The sequence below is a fragment of the Siphateles boraxobius genome, unplaced genomic scaffold (assembly GCF_051911475.1).
Source record: "Siphateles boraxobius isolate OS27281-9 unplaced genomic scaffold, OSU_SipBor_1 16, whole genome shotgun sequence".
NCBI lineage: Eukaryota > Metazoa > Chordata > Actinopteri > Cypriniformes > Leuciscidae > Siphateles > Siphateles boraxobius.
In genome coordinates this window covers 14,262,612-14,290,321 of record NW_027508766.1, presented here as the reverse complement: position 1 = coordinate 14,290,321, position 27,710 = coordinate 14,262,612, and the positions used below count along the sequence as shown (strand labels likewise).

The 27,710-nt window shown below is 40.5% G+C and overlaps 1 protein-coding gene across 12 annotated transcripts in view; it reads left to right on the top strand.

Annotated features, from left to right (window-relative positions):
* mctp1a (multiple C2 domains, transmembrane 1a) overlaps positions 1 to 27,710 on the top strand; it is a 213,682-nt gene that overhangs the window by 73,704 nt on the left and 112,268 nt on the right. For all 12 annotated transcript variants that reach the window (XM_077231636.1, XM_077231634.1, XM_077231635.1 and 9 more), the window contains one exon: positions 22,133 to 22,250. In XM_077231636.1, the coding sequence (XP_077087751.1) occupies positions 22,133 to 22,250 (118 nt within the window). The remainder of the gene's footprint in view (positions 1 to 22,132; positions 22,251 to 27,710) is intronic.

Genomic DNA, 27,710 nt, shown 5'->3' with positions numbered 1-27,710 from the left:
TTACTGTTACAATTATAGGCTATTTTACTTTGGTTTGGAACGCAATACATAAAGACATTCAGGATCATTCAGTCAATCATGCTGTAAGATGTAACTTATGATATGATTATGCATGCCAATTAAATACTGCCAATCAAAAGTTTGTTATAATTTAGATTTATTTAATATTGTTGAACAAAGTCTCTTATGCTCACCAAGGCTGCATTTATTTGATCAAAAATACAGTAAAAATAGTATAATTGTGAAATATTATTACCATTTAAAATTGTTTTCTATTTTAATATATTTTAACATGTAATTTATTCCTGTGGTGGCAAAGCTGAATTTCAGCATCATTACTCCAGTCTGCAGTGTCACATGATTCTTCAGATATCATTCTAATATCACGTCTTTGTGTAATTTTCAAGAAGATATGGGAATGTTTCAGGCAGCATTGGAGCGAGATCCAGTCCAACGCCTACCCAGAGTTCTGAGCTACAGGAAGCTCTAATCCACCCTCGGCCCACTCAGCCTTAACCCAACGGGGCCGGCGAGCTTGTTCCATCAGATGCTATTTCTGTCACAGCCTTGCAAAGCAGAGACAGGTTGGGCTGAAGCAGAGGCACTGTGGGATTTTATATACTTCGTACAGCATAAACGAATCCACAGGGCCCTCTCTCATGCTGCTTACGTAACGCTTCGGTTTGCCAAAAGAGAAGTGCTACAATTACAGAACGGATAATCAAAGTGGCACCCAGCATGGTGGTGGAGGACAGAAATTTCACGCAAATGATGTGAAGTGATAACTGGACAGTGGATCCTGAAATTAACCCACTGAAAATGTCTCACAAAAATTGAGCGAATCAGATTCTGTCAAATAGTTTGATGACGTGGTTGATATTAAACCCACATGCACTTGAGAACAGTATTGCTCTCATTAATGTACTGGTGCCATAACATCTGATAACTAAAAGATAACACATAATTGCCTACCACGTTTAATTTTTTTCCATGATCCCCTGTGGCAAAAAGGAAATGTTTTTGTGATAAAATCTGAGTCATGTTCAGAACGAATCTGTTTGATCATTGTCAGAATTATTGGCTCTGTTAACTCATGATCTCTCTTCCCTTAATAATAATAATCTCACTACCTGTCCTGACTGTCGGTCAGGACAGGTATACACCAAAAACAGAGAAATCATGTTTTGATCTTAAGGTTAGAATACACTACATACTTTTGTTCAAATTTGTATCACAATTTGCAGTGTGTGGATGAGTCCAAACTAGTTACTGAAAGTCAGAGCCAGTTTGCAGATCTTGTCACAGAAAATCCAACTGTATGATGGGCAAATACATGTTTTTTTTAGCTACTAGTCAGTAGTTTTCCAATATAATATTAACGATGGCACATGGGACATGGACTGCCAAAAACAAGGGTTCTCTGAAAGGGATATGAGCCAGTTAAATCTGAAACTGGAAAAGAAGACAAACACTGTTAAAAGTTTCTCTGTCAAATAACGGTAAAATACTGGCAGCAGAGTCTCCAGCAATTTACTGTAATTCTACAGTATTCATACTGTGAATTATTTAACAGCTTTTTTCTGTAAAATTAAATGCAGTAAATTTCTGTGATTATTTCTATTTACTACATCATTGTGGTTACTTTAAATTCACTCTTTTTGTACAAAGGCATAAAATAGTGGGTTGAAATAATTAGATTGAAGATTTATTTTTAAATTTTAAATTTAAAATAAATCTAAAAAAGATGCCTTAAATAAGTAATGAATCTTTAATCCAATTAACAGAATAACATTATTGTATTGTGGGCTACATACATCAAAATAAAGTTTTATTTAAAAGAACAGTCAACATTCAACAAGGGTTTTAAACCAAATATAGATTAAAAAAACAGAGGTAAAAGGTAAAAAAAACAGAAGACAGATTTTGTAAATAAAAACAAAATAAACAAATAAAACAAATAAAAACAATGGCAATAAAAAAACAATAAAAAAAACAAAGTATACCCGCTTACAACATGACAACCTGAGACCAAACACATTAAAATTTTTTTTTTTTAATTGCACTGCTAAGAACATGTGACATGTATATTAGTGTAAACATTTTTTCCCCCACTTTTACAAAAACGTTCTAGTGAGAAGGCATGTGCACCTTCTAAAAGATGAAAATTTAATCATTTTACACCCAACCAACCGTGATGAACATCAACTGGCTGCATATTGTCTCCTGATCCAGGGTACCACTGTAAAACAGCAGCAAACAGAATATTTTATCAAAATAACTCTAGAAATGTCAATGTATAGTAGTGGTGCAACGGATCATCATTGATCCGTGATCCGTTCGGATCAATATCTTCGGTTCGGCACACGCGTGATCCGCGGATTGATTTATGAAAAAAAAAAAATTGTGCGCATATTCAATCCACACACAGCGTGATCATGGCGAACGGAGGAGCTTGAACGCCCCGCGTCATTTAAATCCCCTGTATGGGAGCATGTTGGCTTCCCTGTCAAATATAATGATGAAGGAAAGAGGTTAGTGGATAAAACCCGTGACGGTGTGTAGGCACTGTGGCAGCATGGCCACGCATTTGAAGCGACATCGCCCCGATGTTTCACTCACAGGAGTGAAAACGAAGGCTGCTCAACAACCGCTTATCACCGCGGCATTTAAGCAACCCCTTGTTGCACAATCAGAGCGGGCTAAAGCCATCACAAACGGCGTTCGCGCAGCACTACCCCTCGCTCGACCCTCTCTCTCTCGCGCGCACTCTCTCTCCCTCATATGAGGTGCCATCTACGGCTTAAATCAAACTTCATTCACGCACATATATATGAAACACTTGCATACACCTATACTAAGTAGTCAAACATGCATGTATACTGCTGAAAGCTCAAACAAATACATATGAAATGCACAGACACACCTAAAGTCGCTCACTCACGTACACGCAAACTTTACACACACGAGATGCGCGCACACGCAAACTCTCCACGAACATAATCATGAGAGACGCGCATACACACAAACTCGCGCACACACAAACTCTCCACGCACATAATCATGAGAGACGCGCATACACACAAACTCGCGCACACACAAACTCTCCACGCACATACTCATATGAGACGAGCACACACACACAAACTCGCGCACAAACTCAATGAGACGCGAGCACACACACAAACTCTCCGCGAACATACTCATGAGACTCGAGCACACACACTAGCGCACATACTCATATGAGACGCATGCTCACACAGTACATGATGCATATGATTCTCAGTGTGAACATAAGTCACACATTGGTAAGTGCATTTTTTGTTAACAGAGAATGAGAGTCCATTGCTTTTATTGTTTTTGGTTTTGTTCATTTATTGCGGATATTTAAAATGTTTTCAGTGTTAAATAGTCTATAGAAATAAGTTTATTGATCTTTGAAAAGGTATACCTGCATTATTATGCCATTATCATTATTTTAGATGAAAATGGTCTCAGAACGACAATATTATCGTTTATTATCAATATTATCGTTTATCGCAATAATTTCTTGGACAATTTATCGTCCAGCAAAATTTGTTATCGTGAAAGGCCTAGCTATCAGTGTGTTTATAGGTGCAGACATGAGGCAATTTATTTTTTATTTTTTTGCTGATCCGAAAAATGATCCGATCCGTGACTCTGATCCGGGAAACGATCCGAACCGTGAGTTTTTTGATCCGTTGCACCCCTAATGTATAGCACAACCCAGATAACAAGGAGATTAATAATTATGTTGACTAGCAAAACACTTACTGTATGTTTCAAGTCAACTAATTTTTCCATTAAACTACCAACGTTTTTTTATACACGTTTTTGCTGTTCATATTCACTCCAGAAGTTTTACATTAATTACAGCTCAACATTATTTTACCTTAATTACCGTGTAAGTTGTGCAGATGCAGGACTTCGGTTGGCAAATGGCGGTGTAAAGCAGATGTCCTTTCAACGGGTTTTGGCAGAAAAAAGGGCTTTACAAATGACGTTTTCTTAAACATTTCTTAATTAGCAAAATAATGCCCAGAATGCAATGTTTTCTACAGTACATTACTGTTTTAATGGAAAAGAGTATTTTACTGTGAGATTTTGGCCGGTTTTTAACAGCAATATCTTACAGTGTATCTTATATAACCCATTAACTGTTTTGTTGATAACCCTCTGTCAATCTGACAGTCCATGGGCAGGGATGCAAAATTGCGGAAGTAATCTGTAGTTTTGTTTGTCCATTATTAATGCAATGGTAATTATTTTAATATGAAAGTGGTTGCATCTCAGCTCGTTCCCCGCCATTGTCAGAATTTTCCGCCATTCATGACACAACGGCTTCCTCGCCATTGATGGAATTTTCTTGCCATCAATTTTTTCATTGTTATATGGTAGGGGGCGCTATTACACATCTTCTGAAAGAGTACAGAATAAAAACACAGACGAAAAAGAAGCAGAAACAAGCGATAGAAGCATTGCTTATGCACATGTTGCAATGTTGTTTTCTCAGCTTTTTGTTCAAAATGTTTTTATTTATTTATTAAACGTACCCACATTCAATGTTGATAAAAAAGAATGCATGAACTAGAATTTTTTTTTTTTTAAGCAGAGGATCTGTTATTTCTTTTGATACATTTCATGTTCAGATATTCATACAAAAACATATTCGGGGGACCATGAACATTTTGTACATAAAAAATAAATACTGGCAGTGGATGCCAAACTTGGCGGGGGGAAAAAAAACACTGGTGGGGAAAGGGTTAAAGCAATAAAAGCTGTTTTTATAATTGCTAACTTTAAGTTAATTTGTTCAGTTATCCTATCAATAGCAGTATCTTTTCTTTATCTTGTCAATATTGATGTTAATATTTCATATTTTCTTATATGGGTCTGTGTAAATTAATTTAGTAAATTATTTTACCTCATTTTTTGCTTTGGTCCAATAATGCAAAGCAGTAATAATTTAATTCAGACTAGCTCCAGAAATAAAATGTTTTAGTGAGTAATTGGAAAACACCGATTTCAAGTTTCAAATAAATAGCTTATGCTAAAATGCACCAGCCTATTTTGGGCACATTTACCAGAATGTTCAGTGAATCAATTAAATTAGATAATTTATAATAACATATATCTCATTGACTCAGTCAAGCCACAGTCCTTACTTAAGACCTATGATGGCTTTGGTATGGTCTTGTGGATTTGGCTAATGAACTGGCTTTCTAAGCCAAAGGTAAATATGATGGCATTTATAAATGTTGATGGTAGGCCTATATAATGGCATAATAAATATTGATGGTAAGCCTTTTGTGTGGGTGTTAATATTAATGCTTTCATTCAGTGTATGCATTCTTATGTATTCACAATTTTTTGTGTTGCCCTAATTTGTCCTAAGAATTTTTTCTTGTACAAATTTCACATACTTTCATAATTAGCTTAACCTAGTCAGGTTTGTGCAATCCTTATTCAAAATTAACATAGCTAACCATAACATCAGTTTTTCTATAGTACTTAATGTTAAAAATGTGTTGCACATACTTTTAGTGGCTGCTAAGATGTTCTGTACCTTAAATTAATCTTAATTCTTTAGTGGTTGTTATAGATATTCTTGCATGCAGATGCCTCTAGAGCTACTAAAGACGCTGTTCATTTTTAGCTTTGAATAACACATTCACTCTTTCAGCTAAACGTAACACAATAAACAGTGCCGACCATGTTGCATTCTGTTATTGGTTTACTTGCTGCCCATAAGAGGAAGTGTTTTCAGAGCCAGTGGCAGAGTGAAAAGACATTCAGCTAAATGGATCCATCATTTATTAGATAGTTATGAACAAAATGTGTATGTGCAAGGCATTTGCATTTGTGTGCATGTGGACGGAGTTATCCTGCAAATGATGAATGACTTCTTTCTCCGTGCTGAAAAAGTGTGAAACAAATACAGTGGCTTTCAATGTGATGGAGAGCGAAGCTTCAAAATGAAACCATAAACATGTGAATAATGTAGTTCATAAACTAGGGCACATTGAAAGAGTTCTGAAAGCCGCCTGACTTCAGCGCTGCTTACTGTAGATTTATCTTCACTGGTCTGATGCATTTTTTTTTTACCATAGAAACTTTTCAATTGCTCAACCTTGAATTGCCTAATAAATATACGAAACTTTATGAGCATATGTGACACTCGCTCATATGTAAATATTGTTCTAGCAAATTTTATCCTGCGTCAAACCAACATATTCGAACAACACTGAAATACCACTCAGGTGCCATTTTGAACGTTCATATTTTACCTAATACTAAACTCATGTTGGTCACTTTTATTGTTCTTTTTTTTTTTTTGGCATGTGACTTAAAAAAAAAGGGTAAATCTTAAATAATTTTCACTGAGCAAATCAGAAAACCGTAGTTGTGTATTCATTAAGATCATGATCATGAATAATATAGTCAAGAGCTTCATCATATCCACTGATGGAAACAGGCTGTCTCGATCAGTGACGGATCTCACCAGCTCTTAGAATCCATTAACCGAGGTGAGATTGCATTGCTTTGAGACTATCTAGCTCTGCAAAGTGAAAAGAATATTGCAACCCATTCAAGGGAGCACTTGGAGTCATTATGCACTTGGTACAATTATTTGGTCCCAGATATAGGCATTGAATGGAATCAGTGGTTTAGACTATTGCTTTTTTCGAGTAACTTCTATCTTCCAGCTGAAAATGGTTTCAGTAATGGTTTCAAATAACTGTTCAGTCATATATGCTCAAAAACAGTTTAAAGGGCTGTTTCTTGGAAACAGATTGGTTTAAAATGTATTTATGGTTAATGTGGTAATTTCTTTCTTTTTTTTTTATATTTTTCAAATATGTTTTAGTATTTCGAATATTTAATAATGGCAATTTTTTGAGAGAAGATGCATACTAACATTTGGTGATGTAATTCTGCTGAGGGACTCTTCTACAGTGAAAGTATTAGTCAGTCAGAGTAAAACTCTACATTATCGCTCTTGACTGAACCATGTGATTTTCAGTTATTGTTCACCTCTTTGAGATATAATTAAATTTTGGCTGATATATTTCCCATGTACTTATTACATTTTAATGATAATGAAATAAAGCCTATGCAGAATGGTCTGGGAAATGTGACTGTCTGTAATGAGCAGTGAAGATAATAGGAGAGATGTCAGATCATGTAATTTTTTTGTGATAACACACATTTAGGTTGTACTATTCATTTAATTCTAATGGCCAGTTGGCTGTCCTGGTTTGTGTGGTAGCAGTGCACGTTGACGACGAAGGAGACAATGATACTGTAGCATTCTTTATTACACTTCACAAACGCAGGACAACCACTAGAATTAACTCAGGAACAATAATGACACCACACATTAACGAGAACCTACCAGGAGTAACTACCAGGGGCCGTTTACATGACACCGTTTTCAAATAAAAATGGAAGCCTTTTTATGCATTTTGCCCATGCATTTACACGGCAACAGCGTTTTGGTGGCCTGAAAATGCAAACCTTTGAAAACGGGTTTCAAAGTGAAAAACGACACCCATATCCTTGTAGTGTAAACTACAAAAACGCAAATCTGTGAAAACGGTGATGCCATGCGTAGGCTATTACGTCTTTAGTCTATAGGGTTTTTTGCAAATGAAAGGATACAGATATTAACAGAAAGGTATAGGCTCGGCCTTCAATGTACCATAGGCGTTAGAGCTCATTGCACAAGGGGCATGCCCTCTTCATGGGCTTGGTCCAGTGGTGTACCAATTGAAGACATTTGTGAGGCGGCTGGCTGGTCCTCAGCGTCCACATTTGTACGATTTTATAACTTGGAAGTGCCAGCACTGCAGGCTCAAGTTCTTTCTATCTGAGAGGTTTTGGCCCCTGAAGGGCCCAAACCTCTAGGTATCCCTTCGTGGGCTCCGACACTGTCCCCTTTGGACTCTGACTTTGGTTCTACTATAAGCCTATGGGCCGCTTATATAGTCAGAAAAGGAGTTTTCTCATAGCGTATAGCTACGTAATACTCGTTCCCTTACTCTCAGGGAACCGAGGTTGCGTTAGTAACCGAGTACGTTTTTCGAAGCCTTTGTTTTCAAAGGTTTTGACATTTTGTTAAAGGAAGTAAAAAGGGACTTTATATCAGAGGAGAACATTATAGAATTGTGATTACTGTTTATGTTTCTGGCTTTGGGAAGATAAAATTTACCCAGAAGACAAAGTAAAAATAGAGTATTATCAAGATTAACATCCTTAGAATGAAAATCAGACAAAAAATTGAGCAATTATGTAATTTGTGTCTACAGGCATGTGCGTATGGCTCGAGTGCACGGTAGTAAAATAATTTATTTTACAAAGTGATATCACCAACTACGTTTTTATTTGTTTTGAACCGGGATCAGTTTGAAAAAGTTGTCATCTGTACAAAGAAAAAACGTTTCCGTTTTTAGTACATCGTTGTCGTGTAAACATGTTGAATCAAACATACGCCTGATATAGATGTAAATCTCATGGTTTTAGGTCTTTGTAAAGATAATATATAAAAAGCCTGGGAAACTGTGCTCAGTCTAGCAAAGTTAAAAGTGGACTCTTGATGACCCTGTGACCCACACTCAGTACGTTTACATGCACCCTCATAATGTGATTATGATGGGATTTTGGCAATATTGCTATTAAACTTTATCTTATGTAAACTCAATACTTCAATCAAACTAATGCGATTAAGCTCATAATCGTAGTAACCATATTCACATTAAACTGTGGCATACGCAACAGGCATGTAAACACCTTAATCTCATTATTTCCACTCTGACCATAGTGTGCATGTGCTCAGTTCTACACGGATGCCATGTGTTGTTCACACAACTTCATTAATGAACTCTATGACATTATTCTGAAGTTTTCTCTTCTCCAACTCTGTCAACCCAACTTACTCCACAGTCTCTGCTCCGTGTCTTCATCCAGACGACACAAAGGACGCTACGGCAGCGTAGGCAAACTTAGCATTGCGATGTATGTAAAATGTATTTTGAATTTGATGCGAGTAGATTAAAACAATGGCCGGTAACATTCATAATGTATGCCTAGCTGAGTGTGGTTATAATATTTAATAATCAGAATAATGAAAATTGCATGTAAATTGGAGTAAAGTACCCTGGTTAAAACCAGACCCTTCTCAGTCGTAAGTGAGTTAGGGTCTGGGGAAGGTTCATTCACAACTTACTTCCAAAGGGGCTTCACCCCCAGACATTGCTCAAATGCCTCTGGGCTCAATTGGATAGACCTAAAACCAATCAGATCGATCGTAATCTTGTAAAGCCCGCCTCAACGTTTGTGATTGGTGCCTCGATTTGGAAACGGACGTCGTTCAAATGCCTCTGGGCGCAATTGGATAGACCTAAAACCAATCAGATCGATCGTCATCTTGTAAAGCCCGCCTCAACGTTTGTGATTGGTGCCTCGATTTGGAAAGATTGGAAATGAGCTTGAATGGGCTCTTCGCCAGACTAACTTGCAGAGCAAATCTAAATTTGCCGGAAGTTCGTCTGGGTTTTCCCAGGCTAGGAGTGAAGAGTTTGTCATCTAAAAATCTTACTGCGATTAAGACCTTAATCTGATTATTAGAAATAGTCGCATTATTGGTGCACATGTAAATGTCACTGTTTGCATGTAAAATAGCTAGAAAAGAGCTACAGTTAGAAATGTATCGATATCACAGCCTCTTATGAGACAACTAAACATAGAAAAGTTATTTGCATATTTTATACATTTAAAAAAAAATCTGTTCTGAAAAGGCATTACATTGAATGGATTTAGAGTGAGGGGAAGTAAAATACGTTTACAGAGTTTAGAGTTTGTTAACGTTTAGTTTTATTTACCAGTATTTTACATGATTTCTGAATCTAGTAATAAAATGTGACTTACACCAATGCAACATATTTTCTTGAAAAAAATACGGTAAATAGTAAAAATGAGCTATAGTCTATTATTAAAAAGTTGGCCTACATTTACAATTGGGACCATTTGCACCAATATATCACGCATATTATTTTCACTTTCACCCACATTAACTTTGAGTTTAATCACTGTTTTAATTATGAGGGGGTCCTTGGAAAATGTTCTACCCTATAAGGGGTCCCTGACTGCAAAAAAGTTTGAGTACTGTGTGAATACCATGATATACGAATGATTCAATACTGTGGCATATATCAGAATACTATTGTATTGGCATCTTTGTTTCTTTCTATCATAAATCAAATCCATCAGTGATTGATTACATTGTTTTACTCTATGGCAACTATATATTACTGTAATGCTCTTAACACATTTGTTGTTATCCAAAGCTCTTAGCCAGATGGCTGCCTGTCACTCTAATTGAGATGTTGATTACATTTCTGTCACATTTGTCAGTCATGGTAGTCAAATTTAAATAATTATTGAGACACTATTGGAGACAGTCCAGACATGTCCACTGTTTGATATGTTATGCAGTTATTGATTGTTCCCCATTCAGTGTAGAGGGAAAGTGTACACTGTTAGATCTACGTTGTTGCTTTTATTGAGTTTATTTAAAATCATTTTTAAAACATGAACTTTATATAAAGGCATTATTGAGAGTTTAATGTGTGAATAGTGTCACAGAGTAAAGGGATAGTTTACCCAAAAATCAACATTCAGGCTTTGTTTAACTCGTATATATATATATATATATATATATATATATATATATATATATATATAGCGCATGATAGCGTTCCAAACGACTTATGCGCTTTATTTGTCTAGACTCTAGAGTAATTGGATATAGCTTTGTGCGATTTGCCATGTCATGATCTGTTGCGGGACAAATAAGAACCAGTGACCTTTTACTGAAAGGTCAGCTTTACTGACGTCAAACCTGAAGTGACAAATATTGATTTGCCATATTTGAATAGATAATCAGATTTTAGAGCTTTATTGATTACCAGTAAATAATTTCTTATTTTGAGGTATGTTCACACAAAGTTATTGTAGGTTTGGCAAACTTTGGAATATAGCACATTTTATCCATTTTGGAGCTTAACAGCTGTGGTAACCACTAATTTTCACTGAATGCAGGCTTTTCCTTTTTTGTTCTGATGTGGACAAACAAAATCATACAGGTTTGGAGCAAAATGACTGAGTACATGATGACAGAATTTTTATTTTGAGTGAACTATACCTTTATATTAATGCAGGTCTCTGTGCACCTCCATTAGCATGACCTACATCTGAACCTCTTCTGGCTAACCTTAAAAAAAAAGACACCAATGCAAATGCATTTATCTCTTGCCACCTGCAGTGTGTGGAAATAAACAAATCTATCCTCTTTAGCCAAATAAGAGCACATCGATTATTTCATGCTGCTCCATACACAATCTACTGTATGTGTCCATATAACACCATGCAATGGAAAATATCTCTATGATGAAGCTCCCATAAATTCATATATTTCACATCAATCATCAGTCATTAAACTTTTACCAGTAAACCATTGAAACGTGGTTGAGAGAGAACCATTACAAAGACATTTTGTAAACTGAGCTGGCAGTGTCATATAAACAGAACAGATAGTTGGCTCAGGCATGTAGAAGTGATATCTCAATTGTGATGTGCTTGTTTAGTTACTCTATTCTTCAGATGAAGAATGTCTAAGTGCCGTTTTTTTGTTACTCTTGGAGACGTTTTACCTTTATTCTGATAGGAGAGTGAAGAAATTACACTAGCTTTGTATCCATCCAAAGTTACGATTTAAACTTGTGCGCAAAATTAAAATATATCGCATACAACATTCGCGAATAAAGCACTGTTTGCATCCCATATGTTCAAGATAACAAAACGACCACTTCCTGGGAAATTGACACAAATATCTTTAATAAAAATTACTGAGATGCTGTGCAATGAAATTGTTCAATTCTTTTCATTAACTCGTTAACTCTAATTCTGGTTAGTCCAGTTATCCAATCAGATCCTCTGTTGAGGTGAAGTCACACAGTTTTTTTTGTTGCGTTTCGAGGGTTTTATTCAGTAAATGTTTTGCCATCATAGTTTATATGCATGACTTCTTATCGGATAAAAAGCATTTCTGCCTCAATTGAGTGCAAACCTTTTTTTAATATGCATGCATTTTTTTTAGGATTTTATGTGCATTTTGGCATTTCCATCCATCAATTTTGGTAACACTTTAATTTAAGGTGATGTTGACGTAGTTACACGTTACTACATGCACTTACTATAGTAATAGCAGTAAATTATGAACAATTACAAGTAAATAACCCTAACCCTAACCATAACTCTATAGTAAGCAGACCTTCATGTACAGTTAATCAATATCACTCAGTACTTTGAGTAAATACAATGTAACTACATCAAGTGTAAACAATAAACTACAAAATAAAGTGTAACCACAATTTTATATGCAATATCCTTTATGAAATAAATTCACATAAATATAGGTGGATGGACATATAGCTGTTGACAAGTGGATTACTATCAATAGTCATTAGTTTTGAGACACACTAATAATAATAGTTGAATTAAAGTTGAGTTGGGCTTGATTTTTCTGTGAGCACAATAAATTGTGTGTAAGTTGGAAAAATTTACATTACAAGGTAACTTTTACAACATTTGGAATTAGATAGTTAATTCTAATTTGTTAATTAACTTGTTAATTTGTTCTTTCATGTTCCCTGATAGCAGAATAAATGCTTACAGTAATAAAATACTGTAAAAAAAAAAAAATCAGCCAATAAAACATAATTTTTCATGTCATATAGCACTCCAAAATAAATAGGCCTACTGACATCAGAATTGGAGTCCGTTGCTTATAGATGTATATGCATTACCACAGATTACCACAGTTATACATACAGAGTGTAATTCTCAAATACTGTGTCCTTTTACATCCTACCGTAATGACACTTCTGACACGTCTCTTACCTGGGCCATCTGTCCAGTGAAATTATGTCCATGTACCTGTGTGGAGTGGAATATTCTACATCCCGGTCATTATGAGCTTTTTAGTGTATGTAAGACTCCAGAGGCTGAAACTTCATCACCATCATTTTTTATTCATGAGAGACGCTTATTATGCAAAGCTCTGATCAGTACCACTAAATGCTTTTTGACCCTGGAGAGACATAAGAGAAAGGTAAGAGAAGGAGCTTTTATTTATCTTTATGGGTCATCATATTTAGTGCATGTTTATTTCGTAGCAGCTCTTGCCAATTATTGACGCGCGTAATGTGTTTTATGCACATAACGTCCTGGTTGCGTATGCAACCCACCGTTCCCTGAAGGAGGGAACGGAGGACGTAGTCGACGCGACTGAAATGGGATCACGCTAGGGAGCCTATCATCTTCGATTACTATTGAACGAGCCAATGGAATTTGGCGTGCGTGATTTGCATCACACACTCCGCCCCCGCGGCGCGGGTATAAATACGGAAGTGGATGCACGCACTAGTTGCTTTTCGCTGAGGAGCCGAGAGTAACCCGGGGTCAGCGGTGGTCCAGCGGTAGTGGCAAGGGGACTACGTCCTCCGTTCCCTCCTTCAGGGAACGGTGGGTTGCATACGCAACCAGGACGTTCCCTTTCAGTCGATAACGTCGGACGTAGTCGACGCGACTGAAATGGGATCAACCATTGAACACGCCACTAACGCTGCCACCTTCCAGTGCCTAAACCAAAGCCTCCTGATGCCCCCGCAAACTTAAGGCGGGGAAGGACAGGGCTTAGGCCAGGGAAGTCACTGCTGTTCCTACAGGACCACTGGGAAAGCGTTCCCCGTACGTTGGAAGGAAGGGACGCTGCGGAAGCCACATCCAACCCAGAGGGAGGTAATGTGGAGAATACACATATGAACTGGGCGGAAACCGGGCAGTCTAACATATGGAATGTCACTGGGGTGGCTCCAGCCTAAGACGGGGGGAGACACACCGGACAGTGACGGCAGAGAGACTCTGCCGAGGGGAGACACGGGCTCACCGCAGGGAGCCGTATCGTGGAAGAATACACATATGGGGTCACCGAAGGGACCGCAACATATGGACCCAGCCTAACACAGGTTCCACACTGCTTACGAGTGGTAGGCCTAACACCAGACGTTCCGCACGTCCGACGTCGGAGGGGTGTGGAGGAACTCAACAGGGTTCAATTTTAAGGGAACTCAACTGGAGTAAAAAGGCGCACGTATCCAGTCCATAGGAGGGGAATGGCGCAGCAAGCCGACACTTGAACCGGGCTCACGGTGAAACTGGCTTCATGAGAAGGGAGCCCACGGGAAGCAGCGGTTCAACCAGGTGTCGTCCAGCCCCCAACTCTAGAATCTGTTTAGCAAAGTATATCGTCAACGCCCAGGCGGAGCCCTTTACACTCATCATAGAGGAGCTCAACACCTAAGTGGACATGTTGCATCTCGGATCTTTGCCGAAATGAAGGCAAGCACTAAGTGCAACTTTGCATGGAAACAGCCTTCCCTCTCTGCTGCATTCCAACAGATATTTGAAGAGTTGGTCTGAGGTCTATGACTTGCATTCTGTACACGTCCAAGCAAACGGACAGAGAAGCCAGGGCTGGATCTGCCTCCTCCAGGGCAGCGCTTGCAGGCTCACCACCTGCTCCTATTACGGGAGAGGTAGGAACCCTGGGCACAATCCGAGCCGGGGTCTCACCTGTGAGAGTTAGCCGGCCCAGACTCCAGGCACAATACGTTGACCGAAAGCGAGCAAGTCCCTACCCTCTAGTAGAGACCACGCGAGCAGGAGAACTGATATAACAGAATTTTTAACTCACTACCTGCAGTGGCTCAGGGGCGGTCTCTGCAGTGCAGTCGCACCAGGGACAAGGCCCAAGAGGATAAAGAGGGACACAAGGATTTACAAGACCTTGCTCCTCAGGAACCTGACGACCAGAACGTGCTTCTGCATACTTCTGCAACACGATGAGCGTCGTTTAAACACCGAGGCAACATCATTTTGAGGGTGATTTAGGAAAACAGCCTACTGCAACCCATTTTGCAGGAAAGAGAGCACTGAAGTGATCGAAAGCTTTCAGGATCTCCTCAGGAGAGAAGACGCACTCAACGACTAGGTTCCACTTCTAAAGGCGTAAGCACGCTACCCAATTCTAGGGGGTGCTCGCAGAAGTGATGGTAACTATCACATGTCTTGTGATAGCCACCTGAACCTCCGCGTTCAGATGTAAGACCGCCCGGAATCTCCGGGGGAAGAACGCGTGTGCCATCGTGCCCCGTCCCCGAAAGAGTTTCCAGGGGAAGTCAGGAAGGCTGTTGAAGGGAACCAGGTCTAGTTGGGCCAATAAGGGGCAACTATGAAGACCTGTTCCTCTCCTGACATGGCACGTAGGTGCAAGTGACGGGCGCAAAAGACAGGAGCATTGCTCAACACAACATGTGAAGATCACTGGGCTTCAGGAGCATTTTCTGCTCAGCACTTGGGTGTGACAAGTTCACTGAGCTTCAGGAGCATTCCTGCTCAACACCTGAGTGTGATAAACTCACCGGGCTTCAGGAGCATTTCTGCTCAACACTTGAGCACGAAGAACCTCACTGAGCGACAGGAGCATTTCTGCTCAGCACTTGAGTGTGACAAGTTCACTGAACTTCAGGAGCATTCCCTCACTGAGCTTCAGGAGCATTTCTGCTCAACACTTGAGTGCGAAGAATTTCACTGAACGACAGGAGCATTTCTGCTCAGCACTTGAGTGTGACAAGTTCACTGAGCTTCAGGAGCATTACTGCTCAACACCTGAGTGTGATAAACTCACTGAGCTTCAGGAGCATTACTGCTCAACACTTGAGTGCAAGGAACTTCACTGAGCACCAGGAGCATTTCTGCTCAGCACTGCGTGTGATGAATTCACTGCGCTACCTGTGATGGACTCACTGAGCTACAGGAGCATTGCTGCTCAACACCTGAGTGCGATGAACTTCACTGAGTTTCAGGAGCAACTCTGCTCAACATGAAGTGTGATGATCTCACTGACCTGAGCAGCGCAAGGCGACCCTGAGTCGCCGTCACTTCTTAGAAGGCTCACTGGGGTTAAACGTATTCTGCGGGCCCCTGGGACAGCTGGGACCCCGTGTTTGTCCAAGGGTAGTCCGCTCGGTTTACTCAAACACTGGCGGAAAAATAAAACCGGGGGGGCAATTGAGCGGCCCCGGAATGGTCAAGACCCAGCGGACCCAGGGGATGGAGTCTCCACTTGCCCTGGCTATAACTGTCGTGAGGCTCGATGGCGGCACGATTGAGTAAGCGGGAGGGGTGGAACAAGGCGCCCTCAGAAGCGTCTGACTCCAAGGAGGAGGTGACGGGAGAGTTTGTGACACCCGCAATGTCTAACAACTCGAGGCACGAATGCCCGTGTAGTCGGGGGTCGCCCAGGCCCCCGTTAAAACACGCCCTTGGTCACCTCGGGACTCGATCGTAAGGCTAGCGCTGAAGCGGTCACATACGGAGGAAGCCAACTTAGGCTGTCGCTATCGTATACCCCAGGAGCCTCTGAATCTTTTCAGTGGGACCCTTTCTCACTTCACACCGGCTGAACACATTCTCACTGGAGAGACGTGTTGGATCGAGTACCTCTCCAAAACTGAAACAGAGATACTCAGCCCGTGGGCGAGCTCTCTTCCAGTTGACCTGAAGACCCAACGGGCTCTGGAGCACTCGAGGGGAAGGACACCACGTGTCCTTCAGGCCAAAGCTGCAGACCAATCTTGGGCCAAGATGGTCACAACCCACCACCTAGTAGCACGAAGAACGAGTTTACAACTGGCCTTCGTACCGGCTGGAGGAGCGGCTATATCAAATCCTTCGCCAGCAGGATGAGATAAGCACGCACAAGTCAGGAGCACTGCTCAACACTTGGTGTGAAGAATATCACTGAATTTTCAGGAGCACGTCTGCTCAACACCTAATGTGATGTTACTATCACTGACCTGAGCGGGGTCGCCGAGCCTGAGGTGGGGCAGCAAAGTAGAGACAGTGGTGTTAGTGTGCAGTGCAACACTTACCTGTCTCCACCAGCGGCAGGGGACTTGAGAAGGCGGATGACCGGGTCCTCGAACGCCCCAAGCTGCCTGTTGGCGACCAAGGGAAGCTGGGGGATGTAAGGCTATTATACAGGGTCACATCCGCCATACTGGCCCACTTGGGACTCAGGAATAGAAAAATTGCTCTTTTTCTGAATATGTGGGTACCGCTGACCCCGTTTTTATAGGGGCCAGCGGCGGAACAGACACACACATAACAAAAAACTCCAGCCGGCCCTCCAACCAGCCAGAGGGAGTGGATCGGCGACCACTCCACAAGCAACTCCTCCATCCCTGAGAGCCCGTCCAGGTTCAGCGTTTTCTTTTGCGCTGGAACTTACCACCTGGCTTGGCAGCGCCTGGAGCGGGCTGGGCGCCCCTTCCGCGGCCGGCTCCGCGCCGGAACCTGGGTGAAGGCTGCTGCGGTGGTTCGGCGGGAGCTGAGGCGGCTGCAGGCGGACGCCCTCGGCGACGAGCAGGCGGAGGATCTGACCTCGGGGGGCGGGTGAAGGCAGCAGCGTCCCTCCGAGGCAGGATGTGCCGGATGGCCTCCGTCTGCTTCTGAGCTGTAGAGAACTGTTGGGCAAAGTTCTCCACAGCGTCGCCGAATAACCCAACCTGGGAAATGGGAGAGTCCAGGAACCGAACCTTGTCCGCATCTCTCATATCGGCCAGGTTGAGCCAGAGATGGCGCTCCTGGACCACTAGTGTGGACATCGCCGAACCCACCGCGCGAGCTGCAACCTTCGCCGCCCGGAGGGCGAGGTCAGTTGCAGTGCGGAGCTCACCCATGAGCTCAGGGTCCGAACTACCCTCGTGCATGTTCATGAGTGCCTGGGCCTGGTGGACCTGGAGCAACGCCATGGCATGCAAGGAGGAAGCGGCTTGCCCACAAGCTTTGTAAGCCTTGCCCGTAAGAGCGGACGAGAACTTACAGGCTTTAGAGGGGTGACGAGGATCACCTCTCCAGGAAGCGGCCGCCGTTGGGCATAACTGCATCGCAACGGCCCGCTCCACCGGAGGGATAGCCTCGTAACCCTTCACCGCTCCCCCATCAAGGGTAGTGAGAGGGGAGGAGCTACTCAGGCGGTTTCTGGCAGAGAAAGGTGCCATCCATGCCCTCGTAAGCTCCTCATGCACTTCAGGAAAGAAAGGAACCGGGGCGGCGGACTGAGAACCAGTACGGCCCGCCCCGATATACCAATCATCCAACCGAGACGGCTCGGGACACGGTGGAGGGTTCCACACGAGCCCTACCGCCTCGGCGGCCTTTTTCAGCATAGCTGACATCTCTGGATCTGGCTCGGGCAACACTGGTCTCCCGGAGGGAGGCAGTGCAGCCGAGTCATCATCTCCAGAGTTCAGCTCCCCCTCCGATGCTGCGATTGACAACGTATCCCCTGGAGGGGCCCCAAATGACACGGCTGGCCCGTCCATTACAGAGGGACCAGCGGGATCAATGGGGAGCTCCACCGGTTGCGGTGTGAAAGAGGAGTGAGGGACCCACGGGGCGTGGCCGGGCGGATTACCCCTCACTGTGATCCTCAGATCACCCAGCTTGGACGGCACCCCAGTCCTCCTCTGGGAAGGTAACCCAGAGGAAGAACAGGGGCGGGGCCCAGAGGTGGGGACTGCGCCAACGCTTTTAACGAAGGCGAGTCTAGATCTCAACACCGAGATGGACATGTTCCCGCAGTGAGAACATGTCTCATCCACGAAAGCTGCCTCAGCATGCTGTAAGCCCAAACATGCGACACAACTTTCGTGACCGTCAGAAGGGGATAGTGCCAGACCGCACCCAGAAACGCACGGATGGAATGGCATCTTGAAAAAGACGCACTCACACCCGTGTTGCTCTTTTAGGAAATGGGACCGTCACCAGTGCCGGAGCACACAGGGAATGACCGCGGCAAACACTGAATAGTCTTCCAACTAACAGTGAAGCACTCACTTCTCGCCCTCTAACCAACCGTCAACACACAAACAAACAGTAGAAATTTGATGCTGTTAAAACAGCAGTTGAGAGCTGAGAAGCTCGCGATCACCGCTGCACCACGCTGTAGAACACCAACACTGGAGAGGTCTTCCCGCAAGAACACCGACACACTCGCTCGTTGAACACAACAGCACTCTTCAGAGACATCAAAGACGAACGGCTCCGAAGCGAAAGGCAACTAGTGCGTGCATCCACTTCCGTATTTATACCCGCGCCGCGGGGGCGGAGTGTGTGATGCAAATCACGCACGCCAAATTCCATTGGCTCGTTCAATAGTAATCGAAGATGATAGGCTCCCTAGCGTGATCCCATTTCAGTCGCGTCGACTACGTCCGACGTTATCGACTGAAAGGGAACAAACAGTAGATCCAACAGAATCTATTAACTGCCTCTCAAACTGCAACAATAGTTTAACAGTAAATCGTTTTAATAGCCTCACTTTATTTCATAGACATTGTTTCAGCTGATTTTGGATTTTTGTCATGTCAGGTTACTCTAAAATATGAAACAGAAGCTCAATAGCTCTTACAAATAGAAACAGCTGTGCCACCTGATGTTTGCATTTACTTAAAAAGAACAAGGAAAATAAGGATAAAAAAGGAATCTGTATCATTCAGAGAGTGGTGTGACTTATAAGGACAGTTGTATCATCCAAAGGTTAAACTGAGTGTCTATTAAATGATGCGCTCAACAGAAACCCACAGGTGTGTCAGCTAATAATGAAGACTGACCTTAGGGATAAGTGGACGAAATTATATGATCAGCTGAAATGTATATGCCAGTGTCTACATTAAACTGCCAAACACATCTACTAAAGGACTAAATGTAATCTAGAATTCAAAATTGTATTTAAACCTGGAAATACATGTTTCTGCTTAAATAATTTAAAACACAGAAATGCAAAAAGGAATAAGATGTATATCTTTAGATTTTATAGATTTTTCTGGTTCAAAATTAATTTCAATACATCGTCAATCATTGTGAGATTTTACAAATAAAATAGAGATTACACAATTTCTGAAACTAGACAGTTTGCAGAATATTCTTTGACTGACTGTTAGCAGGTTAAATGCAGCCCTCAGGGATCTCTTCCATTCACTCAGGATCTAGTTCTCAGAGGAGATCAGTCTGTTTTGAAATATTCATAATTATCTCTTTGCACTATATTGTGAACATTTCTGAAATATTTCCTAACCATAGCATAATTTTAGTAGTTTCAGTGTCATTAATACACTATATTAACATGATGTGACTGTTAAAAACTGTTGTAAGCCTACATGTCCAATTGCAGTGGATGATACTTGACTCATTTACTATATCATCCAGTTATGTTCTCCTTAATAACGTTACATAAATAATCTAAAAATAGTTTTGAGGCCTGCCAATTTTCAAGTGTGACAAAAAATATGATCGAAATTTCCTGATGTGAAACTTTTAATGATGCCCTGTTCAGCTCGTTTCCCTAATGCTCCTAAAGCCAGCTATGGCTAGACACCAGACATTTGTCATAATGAGCAAAATGAACCGGAAATTAAATTCTCAAACGCAACAATAAGCAGGGCACAATTACATTCCAAACCACTCGTCATTCTTTAAGACTGAATAATAAACAGTGCTTGTTGAGTGACAGCAGTGTCAAGGGTGCTGTTTTATTCTAGATGAACTAGATGGAAAAAAAATGAAAATGGTCTTCTCTTGGCAGTGAGGAGACGAATGTGTTTGTTTGTGCACTGTTTTAAGTTAAATATTTTGAAGGATCTGGCGAATATGCCACTTTCTGTCTCTTCCTTTCCATTTTGCTTTGTCTCGTGTTCCTCATGTGATTACCTGTGTTACGATGAAAGGTTTGTAAACATTAATGACTAATTAAACCAGCAGTTCATTGGCTAATTACTCACTAGATGGAGACTGGGGGATTTTACTCTCTCCACACACACACACACACACACACACACACACACACACACACACACACACACACACACACACACACACACACACACACACACACACACACACACACACACACACACACACACACACACACACACACACACACACACACTGTGTATTGTTGTTTGGAAGCACAAGTGTGTATGGGTGTATTTACTATAGTTGCTTGATGAATTTCCGACAAGTCACCACAAACTGTCCCTCATAGCAGTTACAAAGCAGCAAAGCAATTTACTACTGTGTACTAATATCTCCTTGAGTCTCATAAAGATTATAAGCATGAACCACACAGTACACTATACACAGCATAATTCTTATTACAAGAAACTGGTGACAGCACTTTAATGGATGTTTGCAGAGTAATTGTTCTTTTCATATAAAGGTGCAGATTTCATACAGCTGATAGTGCAGGATAAAACCATAGTAAAGGTGAATAGAGTCATGGACTCAGTTGTAAATACTGTAAACTCTAAGGGCCTTCATATAATAAGTTCTTGCTGTATTTTTAATAATGAAAAACACAGTGTTACCAAAGAGCCGCTAATGGTTAGTCCGACAGTCATCTGGAAATTAGCATTCCATCTTCTGTTGCAGTATAATCAGGTTTTAATGTTTCTCTGTGATACTTTCTCAAGGTTTGATGACCTGCTCAGAGGCAGGGTAACTTTTAAATAGTCTTCTAAAGACAACATAAGCAGAGGATTAACATTTCCAGACCTGAAGTTTCCCAGAAGGGAAGGCGAGCGAGGACTGAGGCTCTTTTGAACATCTCAAGGTTGTGAGGTCTGGATTTTGTGATGGTAGAGGCTGACTGATTACGTAACTGTGAGGGTAAAGTGAAATGCAAACGTCTTTTCTTCTCTCTGCTGCTGGATATTACAGTTAAGAGAAGGACCCTTGAAGCAAAGCTATTTCTGTTCTCTAGAGCTGCTCTACAGTATATTCCTTGGAGAAGCTGATGTACCAACACTTCATGTTCTGAGTCTTCATTACATTAAACATTAACATTATAGATTCCCTGAAGTGTGTGCTTGAGATCCTGGTGCACTGTGCACCTGTCTGATCTCCTCTCTGTTCTCCTCTCCCCCTGTAGGGCATCAATATTGTGGAAGCAAGTAATGAAGAACTTCATCCCCCTTCAAAGCCAGGAATGTATCAACTGGACATTGTGTTGAAGAAGGGCAATAATCTGGCCATCAGGGACAGGGGAGGTATGTGCCCTTTTCACCACATTTATTTGACTTTTTTTTGGTCTCTATGTTCTTGATTCTACCAGATTTCTGAGGTTCTGTTGAGCTGCTGTTTGCTTTGTTGCATTTTGACACTCAACATTCACTGCCAGTAAGATGACATCATTAAAGGGGTCATATAATGCCATTTTCATACAAGTTAATTTGATTCTTTAGGGTCTAAATGAAAAGTTTGTAATATACTTTAATTAAAAATTTTCGTTAGTATTGTAAGAAAACACTAATTTTACCTGGTCAAAAACAGCTCTGTTTTCAGCACGCCATTTCACTGTATATGCCTTTAAATGATAATGAGCTTCGCTCACTCCCCCCCTCTGTTCTGCGGGCGTTCATAACAGCGTTATGACCACACCGCACGTGGAGTGTTTCCTTGACAACAGTTGAGGGTATAGGAAAAAAATGGCAGCGGGAGTCTCTGAGGAGGACACATGTGCAACCGTAACAGTTTGAACCGGAGTCGGAACAAGATGATGGCCCGAAGAAGTTCGACAATTAAGGCTCGAACGTGACGTTTCTGAATGGTTGGTTATTATATTGTCATTTTGATCTATCTTTGTGTACTGGCAAGGTAGACTAACTTAGTGAGATGTACGAACGCTATGTGTTTACTGATGTAAGTTATACGTTCTCAGTTTGTAATAACACAATAACCATAACGCATTGTTCATTATAAACGTGGGATTATGAATTATATTGAGAACGTCGTACATAGAAAACATGCCGTATGTACCCTGAGTGTAAACCTTAGCCGCATTCATCGTGAAGCGATTTGCAAAGATTAATATAAAGGTTAATACAATTTTACACTTACTTTTTCTGGAGGTTCAGCAGGGAGACATGAATAGTTGGTAACGATTCTTTTTTCAGGAGCAGCTTCTTATCAAAATCAGCTTTATAAGTTACTTCCTTCGTTAATAAAGCAGTCTGGTGAGAAAATATTTGCTAATCGCGCAAACATGAAAGCATTGACGTTGCTCGTGGGGAATATTCCCTTCGAAAACAAAACTCAGCCACTGTGTCTTCAGCGGTTCGGATTTAGGAACACCAAATTACTGCTGTGTTCGTTATTACACCCAAGAACAGAACACCACAATCGCTTAGACGTCATTCTGCTCCAGCGTATCGACAATGACGGACTATGATGACTGACAGCTCGCTCAGGGCAGGGATCTGTTGAAACACTGCTGTCAATCAACAATCGTGGGAGGGGCGTCTGATTTAGTGACGTCACAAAATCGAACGGCTCAATTTGAGGCAGGGGAAAACATATAAGGAGATTAAAACAAAAACACTGGATAGATTTTTATCATTATATGATGGTTGTGTACAGGCACTGCCAACACACATTTCAGTACAATCAACTTGAAAAAGTGCATGTACCATTATATGACCCCTTTAATTAACTGGTTTTATTCAAAGAAGAAGTAAATCATCCTTAGGTTCAACAAAAGTCATTTTTAAAAATCAGGGTAACCAACTATACATTTTTTAATTAGTCAAGTATGCTGGTGTGTGAGTCCATATAGCGTATGTGTGTTAATAAATAAATGAGTCTGATTAATGAATGGTAAAAAAAAAGCACATTACTGTAAAATCAATGTTTGATTCATGATGTTGGTTAAAGGGATAGTTCACGCAAAAATGAAAATTCTATAATCCTTTATTCACCCTCGTGTCGTTACAAATCTGAATGCCTTACTTGTTGCTGTGGAACACAAAATATGATATTTTGAAAAATGTAGGTAATCAAACTGTGACAATATACCTTATTCAGAACAGCGCCATGACAGGCACATCCGCTATATAGCATTTCAATAGCTTCCGCTATAAAAAGCTGTATAAAGCTCGTAGATCACTTAGAATTTTCCAGAGCTCATATTATCTGTTTTTTTTGCCTACTTAAATTTCTTGGAAACATATTTTTGCAGTGTTTAGTCAGCAGAACAATCCAAAAAACACACTTCCATTCCTTACTTTCATTCCCATTAAAAATCAAAGATGGCGCTGCTGTGACTAAGGTCTATTGACCAGTTAAAAAAAAAAACCACCGAGACATAATATAAAAAGTCATACATGGTTGAAACGACATGATGATGACTAAACAATAACAGAATATTAATTTTTTGGGTGAACAATCTCTTTAACTTTATGTCTCGATCAAAATCATTAAGAATAGTTGAACCTCTAGCGCCCCCTTTTTGTTCTGCTAACATGATTTGTTTTTCTGAGAGAGAAACTTTGCAGAGTGAACAAACAGAAATAGTCAAGGCTAAATAGATCTTCTGCTGTGGGCACCTTGACTTGTGTGTATCTATGCAGACAATGACTCTTACATTCCTGGCCATTACTCCAAACCTGCTCTGAGCTGCTGGTGTCATGTGTGAGAATGGGCATTAGTGCTTTTGAATGGCAGAGGGACAGGATGGAGCAGTAATGGCCTCATTAGGAGCTGATGGATGGTGCAGCAGATCTGTTCATACTCCCTCTTTCTCCCTCTCTTTTTGACTCACCCAAATAGACACACGCGCTAAAATAATGAGCAGAGACCTAGGCAGCTCACCTGCCCTGGAGACTCCAGCTTCTGTTGCGCGAGTGAGTCAGACAGTCAGTCAGTCGTGCTCTCTCTTGAGAGGAATCCTGAGTAATCCTGAGACGAAAAATCTCGCGCTTTCCTCCAACAATAATAGAATACGTGGCTGAGATAAATTATTCATCTGTGTGATGTAGTATAAAATTTGAATAGCTACAATTTCCCTTTGCATACATTTTGCAAGTTTTACTTTCAAACAGAAACTTTGCTTTATGGCTTCTGCATAAATTAGCATACCAATGTTCATAATTATCTCTTTGATTGACCCAATAAATCTAGACACGAGAATGAAATTAGCATGTTTATTAACAACGAACAGGCACTCTCTACAAGTCAGTGACCACTGCTGCTTCTCATTTCCTGTGTTTATCCAGTCTAATCTAAAAGGATGTCATTTACTGAAGGATTTTGTGGTATTTACAGCCCTGGGCCATAGAAGTGCATGTTGGTCAAGATCGCTTATAATAATGGTTTTGGTTATAATAATAATCATAATTACACAATTTATTCAAAATGTCCTTTTCTTATACCCAATGTCCTGTGCGGTTAATTTACACAGATTATATAGCTAATGTTACGATGTGAACGTTGCTGTTAGCAGTAATATTAATATTCCTTAAGTTATTGTTGATTATGTATAATCAGCTTATGTTACCAAACCACAGCTCACCAGTTGTACATAAAAAAAGACTTGAGTTAAATGTGCAGTGACAAGCATGGAAATGGTAACACTTTAGGTATAACTGTGGAAATTAGTGACATTAGACATGAACAATGAAAAATGATTAACAAAGATTAATGCAGTAAACAAATGTATTGCTCATTGTTAGTTATGTAAGTAAGTAGTTCTGCGAAGTAATGTAATGCATAAACTATTTTTCATATATGAGACCTCATTGTAAAGTGTTAGTAAGGAAATATTCAAATAGTAGTTAATACTTATGTAGTGGTGGTAGTAGTAACCAAAAAATGATATACACTATAAAGTTAGGAGATGGTAAGTCCCCAAACGCTACATTTTTTTAAATGCTTTTGAAATAAGTAACTTATGCTCACCAAGGCTGCATTTATTTGTAATGTTGTAAAATACTATTACATCATTGTTTTTTTATTTTAATACATATTAAAATGTAATTTATTCCTGTGATGGCAAAGCTGAATTTTCAGCAGCCATTACTCCAGTTTTCAGTGTCACAGGATCCTGCTTCCATGATCCTTTAGATCCCTAATTTCACTGTCAAAAAATGAACATGCTCTGAGAACAGACAAAACAGTGGTGACAGTGATGATTGAGAGTGTTGAGACTGTTCTTACTTTTGGGTTGCAGACTCTGTGTGTTCTGCTTGTTTGAACCTTGAGTTATGGATGATTTTTGTGTGTGTTTGTTAGGTTGGTGTGGACAGCTTGGCAGGAGCTGATCCAGGATTATAACATCAGTTTTGGTGTTTCCTGTTGTCTTTCTTTGGCATTGAAGTCTATCCTTCAGCATCTGTTAATGATCTGATGGTGTGTGTGTGTGTGTGTGTGTGTGTGTGTGTGTGTGTGTGTGTGTGTGTGTGTGTGTGTGTGTGTGTGTGTGTGTGTGTGTGTGTGTGTGTGTGTGTGTGTGTGTATGTGTGGAGGAAGTAAACAGCATGCAAAGCGCCTCTAGTTGGTTTTACCGTCCAACAGCTTAGTTATTGTGATATTATAAATGTAATGTGTCAGAATAATCGAAAAATTACCACTTTTGCCGAATGATGGTCAAACTGGTGAGGCAGAATGTTTCACAGGCTCGAGACTCTGAAGTTACATCTGCGGTGTTAGTGTATGTGTGTCATGTTTGCAATATTACACTTAGTGTATTGATCTAATGAGAGAGGAGGGTTGTTTTTGTGAAACCACTCTCACACTCCATCCTCTACTGTTATTGCTCATTTTACTGCAGCGTTTCGTGACTTTACATTTGCATTTTTTTGCTTTGGCGGTGTGCCTTCCTCTAAAAACACACACTCCATTTATTACTCATTAGTATGTAGATAATAACTCAAATTAGTTTGTCATTAATTTGCTATTCTAGACTAATTGTCAAATGGATGTTGATCACTTAGATATTATGTTTAGATATGTAAATTGCTTGGTTTTAATATAATGTAATGGAGCAAAATGTACCTACATAAGTTACAGGACTAGTTTTTTTTTCTTTAAATAAGGTTATTATAATATCAATATTTTTGAAACCATAGACATTTCATAATTCCACCATTGTCAATATCACAAAAAATGAAATACTAGCCTACCAAAATAAAATAAAAAACTAAAGTTTACTGAAGACATGTAAACAGTCAGTGATAAGAAAAAATAAACTAATTACAAGCAATATGACAAAAAATACTACAAACACAAAGACACTAAAATAATCACCAATCACTAAAACTAAAATAGGCATACCTGAAAAAAACTACTAAATAAGAAATGCTACATGATTTGTACTATAGAGTAATCAAATGTATAAAATAAAAAAACACTGCGTGGTCTTCCCTGTGTGAATTAAATATATCAGGCTACTGTCACTTTAAGAGCTGCCTGGATCCATTATACTGTTACACATGCGTGTTCTTTCTCAACTATTTATGTTCACTCAAGGCATAAATTACTGTATTTACTAGGATACGTGTAAAGACAGGCATTTTGACATACACGTGGGTGTATTCAAGGCCAATCAAGGGAAAAAGTACACATGGTCACTGAGCAACGGCTTCATGTGTGCGCATCTCTCATACAGCGCTCAGAAACAGTCTCTCGGACAGTGTGCACATATAGTGAAATGAGTTGCACTTCAATGGTTTAAA